This window comes from Cyprinodon variegatus, unplaced genomic scaffold (genome assembly GCF_000732505.1).
Source record: "Cyprinodon variegatus isolate N-32 unplaced genomic scaffold, C_variegatus-1.0 Scaffold1205, whole genome shotgun sequence".
Taxonomy (NCBI): domain Eukaryota; kingdom Metazoa; phylum Chordata; class Actinopteri; order Cyprinodontiformes; family Cyprinodontidae; genus Cyprinodon; species Cyprinodon variegatus.
In genome coordinates this window covers 162,739-177,090 of record NW_015151658.1, presented here as the reverse complement: position 1 = coordinate 177,090, position 14,352 = coordinate 162,739, and the positions used below count along the sequence as shown (strand labels likewise).

General features: G+C 37.1%; 1 protein-coding gene across 1 annotated transcript in view; it reads right to left on the bottom strand.

Moving 5' to 3' along the window:
* igsf9b (immunoglobulin superfamily member 9B) overlaps nucleotides 1–4,406 on the bottom strand; it is a gene marked incomplete at its 3' end in the record, with an annotated part of 32,649 nt that extends 28,243 nt beyond the window's left edge. The window contains exon 1 of the mRNA XM_015401290.1: nucleotides 4,090–4,406. Coding sequence (XP_015256776.1) covers nucleotides 4,090–4,153 — 64 coding nt within the window. The remainder of the gene's footprint in view (nucleotides 1–4,089) is intronic.
* Between the last annotated feature and the right edge of the window lie 9,946 nt (nucleotides 4,407–14,352).

The window sequence follows — 14,352 nt, the reverse complement described above, 5'->3', positions numbered from 1 at the left end:
CTTATATGCACCTTTAATCAGTTCCTATCTCCATTTTGTCCAAACTTATTCCCATTTAAACTTGTAAACCATTTAGAAGTACTTGAAGATTAACAACGAAAGAAGTCCAGAAATGTAGGTTTATCTGAATAGATATCATCACTGCAACTTTTAGATATAGTATTACAGTAGGATATTTTTCCGATATAGGGCAGCATTAAACTGTCTCTCTAATAACCAATTGAGAGCCAAGTGAGACCTGCTTAGGGTGCCTGACTGGTTTGGAAGTTTCCCACAACATAAAACTGTTGAAAATAAAACAAATTCATTTAGATGTGTATATATATATATATATATATATATATATATATGCTAGAAATTTTTAAAATATGCTTGGTTGTAATTAAATTAAAATAACAGTATCATAATCACATTTAATTTATTCTAATTTATGCTTGTGATGCTCTTGTTGCCCTGCGACGGACTGGTGACCTGTCCAGGGTGTACCCTACCTTTCACAGACTGATGGAGCTCCAGCCCCATTGAGAACCTTGATGGATTAAGCAGGAGAAGATGGATGCAGCGAACTCAAATGGGACCACAGGCTAAGCAAAGTAACACTAAAACAATGAAAAACATTTACAAAGCCTAAGTCTACCCAGACACAGAAAGGTTTGGCTTACGTAACTCAAAGTGGGAAGGATAGCCAGAAATTTTCCACAAGTAAATGTAGCATTAGTTTAAAATAGCTATACTTAATAAGAAGTAAAGGTATAGAGAAGTAAATCTGCTCCTAAAAGTAGTTTTCTTTAGATATTAAGCTAGAGATTAGACATTATTTAGGTATCAAAGTTGTGCATCCATACTGATGATAAATAGAAGCAATACATGAACTGAATCTGACTTAATTTAAATACCTACATAATTAAAATAGAAACAAAAAATAAATGTTATCATAATAGAAATCCTAACTTTTATGATTTATTATGGTGCCCATTTTTGCATCAAAATTCTTCAAAGTGTTTGAGCCAGGTTGAGCTGTTTTTTTTAAAAGGAGAAAGAACATCTATTTGTAGCTCTCCTGATCCTTTGTTTATGCCTGACACAGTGCAAAGTGCACAACCAGCGAAATACCACTCCAGAGAAAGGAGCCAAGTTTCAACTGAGCTGAGCTGAGCTGCCCTGATCCAACGTCCCTTTTTTTTTCTGTTATGAAGCAAATTCAGGCCAGAAAATCTGACCTCCATCACCCACACAGGGAGAACAAACAACTGTTCAGAGAGCAAATCATCAAACATTCTAAGAATTGTAAAAAACAAAATAAGAATAACAATGAAAAAATACATATATAAACTATTGAAATTACTGAATTTGCTTACTGATGAAAATCAGGTTAAAGAATTCAGAGATAACGCTTTTGAGATTCATTTGCTTCCTTACCAAAAGGGAGTAACACAAATCTATTCCATCATTTTCTTTTAGAAATTATTGATGAAATGACTGGTTGATGTAGTTAATTTACAACATACCATATACTCTAATACTGCTAAGGAAAATATCAAAGTAGGAACTTTACTTTAAATTTGCACACTAATACTCATTAACTTAAATTTTATGGTACAGACAGCTTTACTGAATCAACTATGTTTCTTTATATTCTACTTAAAAAAAAGTTATACATTAAAATGGCAAAACTTTTCCAAATAATTTTTATTAGGTTATTTTGAAAGCCCCAGCTGATATGACTGTTATATTTCTGATCATTCTTGAAAATGTTGATCTCACATTTCTTCTAATAATAAAAATGTAGTGCCTTCTTGCACTTCATTGACATTTTACAATTTTTGTTATTTAATTCTAAATGGCCTGTACTTATATAGAACTTTTTCAAGACTTGATCAAAGCACTTTACACTACATACAGTCATTCTCCCATTCACACACACACTGGCTGAGGCAAGCTACATTGTAGCCACACAGGTGCTCACTGACAGAAGCGAGGCTCCTTCCAGTTCCTTCTGTCTACACGTGCTCCCTATTAGCTAATTAGTCCTCCCCTTTTTTCCGTCTCCCATATATACACCTCCTGTTCAGTTACTCTTTGCTGGATCCTCATCATTTGTTTGGTTTATTCCTCCATTGGTCACGCTTTTTTGGTTCTTGAGTTTTGGTTGTAAAACAGTTGAGGAGTTTGTATTTTGTATTTTTTTATTTTTTCAATAAATCTACAAGAAACCACCTCAGCTTCCATCTGTGCATTTAGGTCCTTAAAAACCTTCACAAAACCTGACAAGCCTGACCAGCCATTCTGTAGCTTTTCTGTTTTTTTTCAGTCAAGACTGCATGTGCAATGGAGTGATGTTTTTATGATGCCCTTTATTATGTCCCAAATGAGCTGGATAAATCTTAAAATGTAAGCAACTGCCTGCTGTATGAGCTCTCCTTTTATTAAACAGATCTGTCACATCCATTGTTATCTGATTGATTCTAACCTGTTTCCGCTAACTCTAGTTAAAGTCGAGCTTTACCATCTTCTTTAAGCCTTATTATGAATCCAGATGTTCTGGTAAAAACTTCAGAGATACATGTAAACAAGGAAAAATAATATAAAACACTCTAGTTTAGTGATAAATTGAAAGGCAGATTAAGGTTTGAGCATCTCAGAGATATCTTCAATGTTTTGTACACCGTTCATCCCATCACTAGACAGCAGAGCATGAAACAAGAACAAGCCAAAACTGACAGGCTGGGCAAGGAGAGTATTAATCCTAGAAGTAGCCCATAAGCCCATCGTAAGTTTAGAGGACCTCAACACCTTAGGTTTGAGAATTACCTCACATGAGTAGTAGGGAAGAGTGGTAAAAAAGAAGACATTCTTGGAAACAAGCCAAAAGAAGTCTTTTTTGTATTTTGTCACAAGCAAAATACTGAATAAAAGCAGGCATAAAGATGTATAAGGCCTGAACAATGTCCATACATACATTAAGCTACTATAAACAAGCTTAAACTATTTTGCAAAGAAGTGTGCTGAAAACTTGACATGAGAGCTAATTACAAATTGGCACCGCCCTTTAAATTTGAAAGCAGTTTATTATGTCCTTTCACTTTACTATTATGCACCAAAATATCCCATTAGATCCTGTAAAATATGCTCAGGTCTGTAATCAATAACATATTTTTCCCACTGTAGAATATAACATAATTTACATTGACATTTTTTGTGCCACTTATGTTTCAACATTTAAAAAGGCTGTGTTCGAAAAAAAAAAATAATACATTTATTTTCTTTCATTCCCCAACAGCAAATTCCACCCTCCAGCTTCCAATGAGGAGCCAGACCTGCTGGCAGACCAGTTGTGACTGGGTATGGTGTGAGGGGGTCATTGGGATCAGTTACCAGGCGACAGACTGGCACATGTCTCCCTCATCTGGGCGCAAGTGGGAAAGCAAGGTTAAGTAAGTACATGGGTCAACATCAGAGCAGATCAGAGGCAAATCAGAGCAAAATGGACAGTGTGCAGTTTTGCAGCTTTGCAGGAATGCGAGTATTTCTTTGAAGCTCTTAGATCAGCAGAGGCAAGCATGCAGCGGTGCATCAGTACCCCCCCACCCCCCAAGCTCTCTCTGGTGTGAAATCCTGCATTTTAGTCCAGACCATGCTGCAGCATGGTGCGCTATTAAATCCAGGAGTGCATTTCATCTGACATGTGATGCATTATTTAGCTATTTTTTTTTCCATCTGGAGGGCTGAGTCCTGGTCACACCCCTCTCTGGAGAACTCAAATGGGACTGCTGGGCTTTAATACAAATGCACACATTCCCCCCTTTCAGCAGTAGCGGATTCGTTATCCTCCAGGCTGCAAAAATGCGCCTAACACACACACACACATAAAACAGACATCGGCCTAACCCAACAGCCATATCAGTCTAAGCTTGCTTTGTTATGATCTACTGTATAATGGTGCATATGCAAATGCTGGGAGATATGCACCAAAAATATTTGATATCACAGGATGAAATGAAATGTGCTGATGTGATCCAACATGCAGGATGATGGATAAAAAAATGGCATGCACACACGCGCTTTAACATATATTGCACTTCAACTCACCTTGAGCGGCCGTTCCTCTGGTGCTGAATACACTTGCTATCAGAGTGGCCACATACCAAATCATAGTACTATTGCCGACCAGCTATTACCACGCAAAGTGCCCCGTTCGACCAATCTCTCATATTCGACCTTGCACCTCTCGGACTCTCGGCGCAAAGCCCCTTTTTCATTTCATGTCTTATTCTCTCTCCCCGCGGCGCTGCTGCTGCTTTGCCTTCATCCCTTCTTCCCTCCCCCGTCCTTCCATCCGCATCCTCTCCCGAAGAGACAGAGCACCTGCACCGCCGCGTTTGTAGTAGACACGGAGCCCTTTTTTTTTTTTTTTCCTTCCCCTATCCTCTCCCTCTCTCTCTTTACGAGCGCATAGTGAAACCAAGTGTGAGAATGTGCGCCACAGGTCCGCCTCTTCCACCGCCGGATTGGCTGTTAATGGAGGCTATGGGATGTGTATTGGCTGGCCCCGCCGCCCTGCCCTCCCCCTTCCCCCGCATGACGGGCCAGAAGGAGCGCTCCGATTCAAGGTGAGTTGGAGCGTGCCGTAGTGTAAGCGGGAGCCGCAGTATCATGCGCATTGCCTGCGCGCACATCTGTAAATACCGCTCCTTAATCTGGCCCCACGTGCGCCACCACCATCTCCATCAGCAGCAGCAGCATGTCAACATTTGCAGCTTCACTGGATGTGTGATGCAAAGAACAGGAAGGATGCTGCAGCTGAGGAGGATGAGGATGATGGAGGTGTGTGACTCATCCGCAGCCTTTCATTATAGTGTCATGTCTAAGGCTGTGTGTGATGGGTGTGGCGACATGTGCAAGATGGTTTGCTTTTTCCTTGATGGCAGACATGGTTGCCAGTGATAAAGCACGCTCAGATTTTTTTCTTCATGCAAAAGCTCTCTGGCTGCTCAGATCTCACACCTTTTAGGGCTGCCTGCAGCTGCTGCCATAGGAAAACGAAGCCATGCAGGTGAGCTGGCTGCTGGCTGATTTAGGAGAAGTATAGGGATGCATTTTTTGTAAGCCTTAAAGGATAACTTTTTTTTTTTTTTGACCCGACATGTCTGTCTGCCACCTCCCATATATATATATTTATTTATTTTTTGTCTATCATAATTATGTCTACAATCAAAAGAATAAAGCATAGATCCTTAAAGAGCCTCACTTATGTATTTATGGGGATAAAAAGCATACAGACTCAACCTAAGATCCATCATTATGCAGAGTTTAAGAATAGATTCAGTAAACCCAAAAATGTTTAAAATTGATTCTTTATTACAAGCTTAATCTTTCATTAAGAAACAGGTGAGTTAGATTAAGTAACTAAGCTCAGGTTCTAAACTAGAGGTCATTATATAAGCTTTTATTTCATCATTATATCATTGCAATGTGCTGTCTGTGTGTCGCAAGTTACCTCTAGTAAACTTCATAGTGTTGCCAACCTTTTTCCTATGTGACACCAATCTTGTTGCAACTAGGGCTGCAACTAATTATTATTTTGCAAATGAATCTGTTGATTATTTTTTCAATTAATTAATTAATAATCGGATAGCCAAAGGTTACTTAAAAAAATACTTTTTTACAGAATTAAGCCAGGTGAAAGTAAAACTTTTTCACTTGAGGGGTTTTGGATAGAGCATATTGAATGACAAAACGTTTTTTAAAATCTTAAATGCAAAGAGTTTATATATATTTAGAAACTTGTTATAATTACTGCTCTAAGTGGGTCACTCTGTCAACTAAAAGCATGTTTTACAGTCTATACTACATGTAATACTGTAGATTACAAAAGTAGTTGACGATTATTTCAATAATCGATTAATCAAAATTAATCAGATTAATTGTTTCAGCCCTATATAGTAGCAACAATACAATTTTTATTACTATTTAAAAGTGCTTTTTAACTTTTACAAATTTAGAGAGCACTACCCAAACGAGCACAAGTTTATCTCAGAGGATGTCTCTTGGACTTTGATGGTGCCCAGGTGTCCAACAATAAGCTAAAACAAAATGAGACAAAGCCAGTTAAATGTAGTTATTAAGATCTTTTTTATATATATATATAATTTTCTCTTGTTTATTATGTATTGCTGGCAGCTGTAAAGCACTCTGAACTTTTGTAACTTAAAATATGATATATATAACTAAAGTTTTCCTATATCAATATGAAAATAACACATTGAGAACCTATTTAACAAACATGATAGACAACAAATGATCAGATCAGGGCTTTATTTTTAATTCTAATAGGTTCGAAAGTTTGGGAACAGCTTTTCTCAAACAAAGGCAGCATCAAGCAGTAATGAGCAAATAAGGAGGGGGACCATCTGCTCCTCCTTCACAGCGGGTTTGAGTGGGAACAGGTACAGTTGTGAAATCCTCTCTGGATGCTCAAGAAAGGCTGACAGCATGGAGCTTAAAACAGACACTAACAGCACAAATATCTCTGTTTGGGTCCTAGACTATCAATGCTGGTTATCAGTAGCTGTGTACACCTATTTATGATCATCCTGGATTTTAAAAATGCCTTTTCAGGAATGACTGATAGAAGAGGCATTTACTTCTTTTTTCTAAAAGAATTAGATTTATTGCCACTCAGAAAATACAACTCAGCATGAGTCTCCAGGAGTCAGTTTTCATGTTCACATTGTTCACATGATGTTTCATGACTGTCCACTAACCCATAATTAGATTATATACAATCCAGGCCAGTGGAAGGATAAAAACAGTAAAGATAATCTCTTATGTAACTTTTGGAGTATTAGTTTTAGAGCTCTCTTAGAGGAAACTGTGCATGTCTATAGCCAAAGGAGCATGAAATGTGATTTAAATAAACGTTTAATGATGGACACTTCCAGAGGGGGGAAAATGAGGGGTTAATCGATCACGCTGGTTGGAAAAGGGAGATTTAGAAATGTCTACAAGGATTTAGCATATATTCAAACATACTGAGACTGATGAGATTAGATTGTTGACAGAAATGCAAAAAAAATGGTCCAAGAACAGCATTGGTGTTCATATTATGAAAATAACCATGTTTTGTTTTTCTTTCACTGAGTGTTTTATCTCATGAACGCATTGGTTTGTCTTGTGACTGCTTCACCGGATTCTTTCTTTGAGAAACAGCGGAAACAACAGCCTCCGTCCTCCACGTGCTACAGCAGATCACTAATGTATAAATCAGGCATAATACCTATGAAAGAACTTCAATTTATACAGAGATATGTTAAATAAGAAAGTATGTGTTTTATAAAGTACTTTAGATGGATAGAAATTATAAACTCATTCATCAAGACAGTATAAAAAATAAGTATTTCCCCTGGGTGGGGGTAGAAGTATAACAACATAAAAGAAATACCACTGGTGTTGGCATATATGAGTTACTAGTCAGGCTATGAGCAGAAACAAAACAAAAATTTAGATTATTGCACATTATTTCAAAATGTTTTATGCCTTTAATGTGACTTTTTCTGTACAATCTACCTGTAAAAGGGCAGAAATCCCCAGAAGAGGTAAACCTAATTGCATGTATCCCTTAGATAAAACTTGATTAAAGCACTTTTTTCCTTGTTGACACCTGGCATCTTTGCTTTACCATAGATATTTTGCAAATAAATAAATCCAAATTTGTCTAAATTTGGACATATCTATGGTTTACAGTTTTTGTCAAGAGACCCCTACAGATTTTCTCTCAGATTTGATCTTCAAACCTTTTTTTTGTTGTTGACTTTTTGTGCAAGATGTCCATTTGGCTGTTCCCCCAAACAGTGCAGAATGTCTGGTCATAATTCTCAGCCAGCAAATATAACATCTGGATTGAAAAGTACAAGTTTATTCATTTCTGAACTTTATTTTATCTTTTAAAATGTGCCTAATAATAAAAAAGTCTATCATAATGATATTGCTTTTTTAACACGGGTATGTCACTTTTCATCTACTTAATGTTCAGTTTCATTTTTAAAAGATTTTACGTCACCTACTGCATCTACAAATCTTATATCTCGATCAAAGAAATTTATAAATACAAAAGTAAAGCTCTGCCAGAAACAGCATCAAATTAAAACCCTTTTTTAACCTCATGCTTGTTTAAGGGATCCTCTCTTTAAATGCAGTCCACAATATTATGTGAGAAATAAGCAATTACATGATTTTCCTTTTATTTGTTTGTCCTTTTGAATCTATATGTGTGCATCTACACCTAGGTTCACATACTCTCTCAGAGGGAGATGCTTTAGTGACAGAGACATATGGATGTGTATAGTAAAGGCCCCATCAAGCTTCAGTCTGTCCGCCTGCAGCTTGCTGTAATCTGCCTGCAGCACAAAGCCTGCGGCTCAACACATGTTCAGCTGCATGTCTGTTTATGGTGTTTTATAAGCTCAACTAAAGCCTCAAACACAGGAAAACTACAGCTTCTGATCAGTAGCTTCTGATTTAAATAACAGTGTAGTTCATTTATTTTTTATTTATGTTTTTCATAATAATATGATATAAAATAAACAGTTTGCTGATCATTAATATTTTTATTTTTCCTGAGTACACGCATGTTTCAACATAAACATAACAAAATAAGATTCATTAGTTTGCTTGACAGGCTATGGCATCGTAGGATTAAGTTGGAAAAAACTCTGAATCAGTCAATTAAGTGCTGGATCTACAGAAGAAGTGAACTATTAAAGTTGTTTCTCAAGCAAAGACTCTGAACATTTCCGTTTTTTTAGTGTCCTACAGATGCAGTTAAAATTGAAATCTTTATAATCTTTTATAAATTAAGAAATCTAGCTGTACATCCCTGATTCTTTAGGCTTTACTTCCAAACAGTGAGATATTGAAGTCTGCCTAAAAAGGTTTTAATCAAAATGTATTTTTCTTTCTAACACAAAGAAAAGGAAAAAAAAAACACAAAAAACTTTGAGGCTCTTTTTCAGCCTTTTTTCGTTAACCCAAATTAGCAGAAGGAGTATTTAATCTGAGGGTATTCTATTTGTATTTAGTTCAGTTCTATTCAATTCAATGCAAAACTCCAAAACTTCCTGAAGATAAGGCAGCTTATTTGTTTCATGTTTTCTCTACCGTGTGAACTGATAAATCCAGGTGTGCCTGACCTTAGTTACCATGACGACAATGGCAAGACACATCTGGATTAATCGGTTCATCTAATAATGAAAGACAAGAAACAAAGAAGCTGCCTTAAGTTCAGGAATAAATGGAGTTGTGTATGGGGCCCATTTAGTTAATTTACACAGCATTAATTCACAACACATGTCATCTCCAGACCCTTTAAAAAGACAGGTCACCCAGATCATGCAGTCAGATTGCTTCAAAGTATAGATATAAAGTCTAATGAAAACAAGCTGATTGCATCAAGTCACTGACTCTACAGCAGTCCTTCACACCAGTGCCGTGCTCAGACTTTTTGAAGGGCACAGGCAGGAAAAAAAAAAGCATGCATATAGCACGTCCTCACCACTATAGAGGGCACTTTATCACACACGTTGGCTACTGAGAGTGCACTTTAGCACACATTTTTTAACAATTGGAGTTGGTTCCACAGGAGAGGAGCTTGATAACTAAAAGATCTGCCTCCCATTCTACTTTTAGAAATTATTGGAACTACTCTTTACTCGTAAACCTTCAGATTACGAGTGAAGTGCTCTGTTAGGGATATAAGGAACAGTCAGATTTCTGATATAGGATGGAGCTTGGCTACTTATGGCTTTGTATGTGAAAAGGAGGATTTTAAATTCTTCTCTGGATCTAACTGGAAACCAATGAAGTAAAGCTAAGACAGAAGAAATACCATCTCTCCTAATTTCAATCAGAACCCTGGCTGCAGCATTTTGGATCAGCTGAAGGCTTTTAAATGCTGTTTGTGGATGTCCTGTTACTGTAGTAAAAATTACAATAATCCAGCCTTGAAGTAACAAATGCATGGACTCGTTTTATAGGGTCACCCCAGGAGAGGATATTTCTAATTTTTGCCACATTCTGGAGATGTATGAAGGAAATCTTAGAACCCTCTTTTATATGGGATTTAAATGACAGGTCCTGACCAAAAATAATACCAACATAAAGTCATTCTCGGATTCAATTACTGTATGAGGAAACCTCTCCACTTATTATTCTCCATTGCTAAATGTCAGTCAGATTAGATAGAAAAATCTTACAGCATGAGGCCTCATGATGTTTCACTGTAGTAATGGTGTATTCAGAAAACTTTTCATTTCATAAAAACAAAAGAAACAGTAAAATACATTAAAATCTATGTTTGTATGATGATAACATGGGTTTCCAATGTTCTATAAGTAGAATAATTCATCTAACTAACAAAGACAGGATTTACTACTTTGCATCTAACAGAAAGGCCATAATATTCCTTTTTATACTTTTAATTTCTGGTATTTCATCATTAAGTAATGCATTCACTGGATCTGGTACAATGTCATTCTCATAGGTACTGGATCATTTTAAAAGAACATTTGACCATGTAGATACTGTATATTGGTGACAATTGAAACAAGTCTTGACAAAGACAGGCAATATCTTTGTGAATTTGCTCCTACCACCACTCAAAATTGTAAATGTTTTTGGTTGTATCTGCACAAAAGCACATAGAAAAATCAATTTCAGGCTGGATCTTTGGAGAATTTTTGCTAAAAAAATATTTGATTCAAGGTTGTTGGTTGAATAGTGAAAATTGCCAATGATAAAAGAGTGCATCAAGAATCAAATGGTATTTTTCAGCAGTTACAATCTGAAAGAGCTGTTAGCAAAGTGTTAAAAGATCATACATGTACTTATCCAGGTCTTTGATGGAGATCAGTTTTTTTCTGTTTCTTAACAACTTTTTTGACTATATTGTTCCTGCATAGATTTATAAGCCTAACAACACTTTACTTTCTTTACCGTTTTAGGCTAAAATCACACAACAGGAAAGTACAAACATTGCTACCTGACAGGCCAGGCAAGAAGGACAAATAAAATAGAAGCAGCCAATATAGGAACTGTAACTTCAAAGGAGCTGCAGATATCCACTGTGCAGGAATATGTTATGAGGATAATCATGATAAAGCAATCTACAGATCTGGGTTTTTGGAGGAGTAGAATGGAAAAAGAATTGTTGAAATAATAGCATAAAAAGAGCACCTTCCCATGGTTAAATGGGTTAATGATCTTTTCGGCTACTTTAACAACATTAGATCCTGGCAACATTTTAGAGGCTGCAAAGAACTTAGAAGACAGGCATGATTAGTGTTGCTTCGATCATAACATTACCCTAAACATAGAGTTAAAGCAACAATGGAACAGTTTGGATTAAAGCATATACATATGTTACAGTCTTAAGATGAACCCAGACAAAAAAATATTGGATAGTTTCCATTCTCTCCTGTAAATTAAATAAAGTTTTTCCTTTCCTTATTTTAAACTTGAAAATTTCAACAACAAAAAAATATTAGTTAATACATTCTGTCTTTGCCTCTGCATTTAACCCATCCCCTTGGGGAGCATTGGGCTGCCATCGTGGGGTGCCCGGGGAGCATTGTGGGGTTAAGGGTCTTTGCTCAGGGACCCAGAGTGGCAGTCTGTGGGAGTGGGGCTCGAACTCAGAACCTCAGGATTCCAAGCTCTGTGCCATGACCACTAGGCCGCTACTCCCCCTCTCTAGGCTGCCATTCCCCCTTAGGTAGCAAATTGTTAAAAGGTTCCTATGGTATGGACACTAACAAGGTAATATATTGCACCATTCTGCAGTAAACTAAATTTCTGTGTTCTTTTGTTAGACTTTGTGCATTCTTTAGTATCACCTCTGCAGTTTAATAATGGAGTAATTAAACATCTATTGATTAATTGTTCACAAGGGGAATGTTTGTCTCTGCCCTCTCACTAAGATAAAATGTTTGCTTTGAGTTTGCAGTTTTAATTAAAATGTCAAACCAAATATGAAATCTCTGATTGTTGCCATGGCACCACATCTCAGTAGTATTTTATAATGTTTAGTTAAACAATAACACTCCCAGTTATTACTATCAACAGCAAAGAACAGCCTATTCCTGAGCAAAAGGAGGGACGTTAGGCAAAAATCTGAACTTCAAGCTTCTCTGCTCTTGCCGAAATCAATGAGCCTCTAAACATCTTTTCCTCCTGCGCATTGCATCGTCTTTTAGCTCATTTGTGAATCTATAAATACCACCGCACTAACAGAGCGGTGGAGGCTGTGCCTGCAAACTATTGACTCTTGATCTGGATGGCACATAAAGACATTTAGTCTCAGTGAACATGATGAGGTTTGCTGTGTGCAGAGCTGAGTTGACAACATCTCTCATCCTGCCGGTGTGAGAGAGTTCAAGCTGTTACTACCACTGGGGAACACTGTATTCTTTTTTATAAGCCGGGGATGAGGGGAAGCATATTTAGAGTCAGTGTTTTAGCAAGTAAATCCAATCAAGCAAAACTTTGTGCTGCACTTTAGATTGAAACTTCTGCTCAGAACAGCCTGTTCCCTCATGATTAACTGCAGCAACTGTTATTACTCTGTAAACTAGACACACATATTTAGTAGTACAGAATTTTCTATATTTAGCTATTTTTGCATAAAGTGTTTATACCCCTTCAGCATTTTCACATTTTGGCTGAGTACAGTCACAAAACTCTGTTTTTTTTCAACAAGATTTTCTGTCATAGACCACCACAATGTCTACAATTGAGTAAAAATAAGAAATATGTTATTTTATTTCTATGCTTTCTTAACAAAAATCTAAAAAAGTATTATGTATAGTTGGTAAAGTATATAGTATTGTTTTTTAAAGACCCCAGAATTAAATAAAGAGCAACTAATGGTGTGACACTATTAAAGAATGTTTGCCTCCTTTGAATTACTGTGAGGATGGTAACCATTTGCTATGGTTCTATTAAAATAGAAGTACTCTTTAAATGTGTGAGGTTAATGTATTCATGTTTTGTTTTCCCAGGAGAACTTGGGGGTTAGGGCATTGCGCTTGGAATCCAGAGGTTATAAGTAGTATTGCACAGATACCGATACCAGTATTGAATGGGGCCCCGATACTAAACTAAAATGGTGGTATCGGCGAGCACCGGTGGGCACCAATACCATTTTGAGAGCCAAAAGTTTATTTAACTATTGTCACCCATTCCAGGTAGGCAATAAAAATTCTACTGGATTCACTTTGGTAGGCAGCAGCTTGACAAAGCCATTATTTTACATCCAAGTAATATGCAGTTCTTCATATATATAAGCATACACATCAATTTCAAACAGATGGTATCGATATTTGCCGGTACTGCACAGCCAGGCATTGGGTATCGGTATCGGTGCCAAAAAATGTCACTAGTTATAAGTTCAAGCCTCACTCCCAAAGACTGCCACTCTGGTGTCCCTGAGCAAAGACCCTTAACCCCACACTGCTCCTCAGGCGCCCCACAATGGCAGCCCACTACTCCCCCAGGGAATGGGTTAAATGCAGAGAGTGAATTTTGTTTATCTGTACTTGTGACAGTGTAATGAAATTTTTTTTTTAGGTTGAAAAAAAATAATAATTAGATTATTATTATTACTTGTTATTTGTCATCAGCCTACTTTCCATCAACTTTAACCAGTTTTTTCCCTGCTAAAAAAAAAAAAAAGAAAAAAAACCCCAGCATGATGCTACCATCTTACAGTGGGGATGTGTAGTGTTAGTTTTCCACCAGAACTAGAGGTTTGCATGTAAGCCAGTTCTGAGTCCTGTCGTCTAACCAGAAAATAATTTTCACACATCATTTACATTACTTGAGGTAGGTTCAGATGCTAATGGCTTTTTAGCTATTTTTCAACAGATCCTTTTACATGAACTGTAGCTCAGCGGACCTCCCATTAATAATTCTCAACCAGCAATGCAGACCCCCAGATGCCAGTTCAAGCCTCTTTCTTTTTTTTTTCCAAATAATGGACAGTGATCTGATGTGTGTATACTGTACATATGCAAACCAAACCTATCAGAATTCTTCATAGAATGTGTAAAACAATGCTAACTTCCTCTTCAAAGCCTTACTGAACACCTTATGCTGAACAGTGGAAGTTAAAATAAAATCTGTCATGTCAGTTTAAAAGCTACAGCATCTTACATAGATGAGCCATCCTCGGAGTGACACTCTAACCTCCCCTGCTTTGTTCATTCATTAGCCTTCTCTGTCTGACAGTCAGGTCTGGGAATATGAAACGCCTCCTTATCTGAACCCTGAGCTTCTGCATCGAGTGCCGCTCCAAGAAGC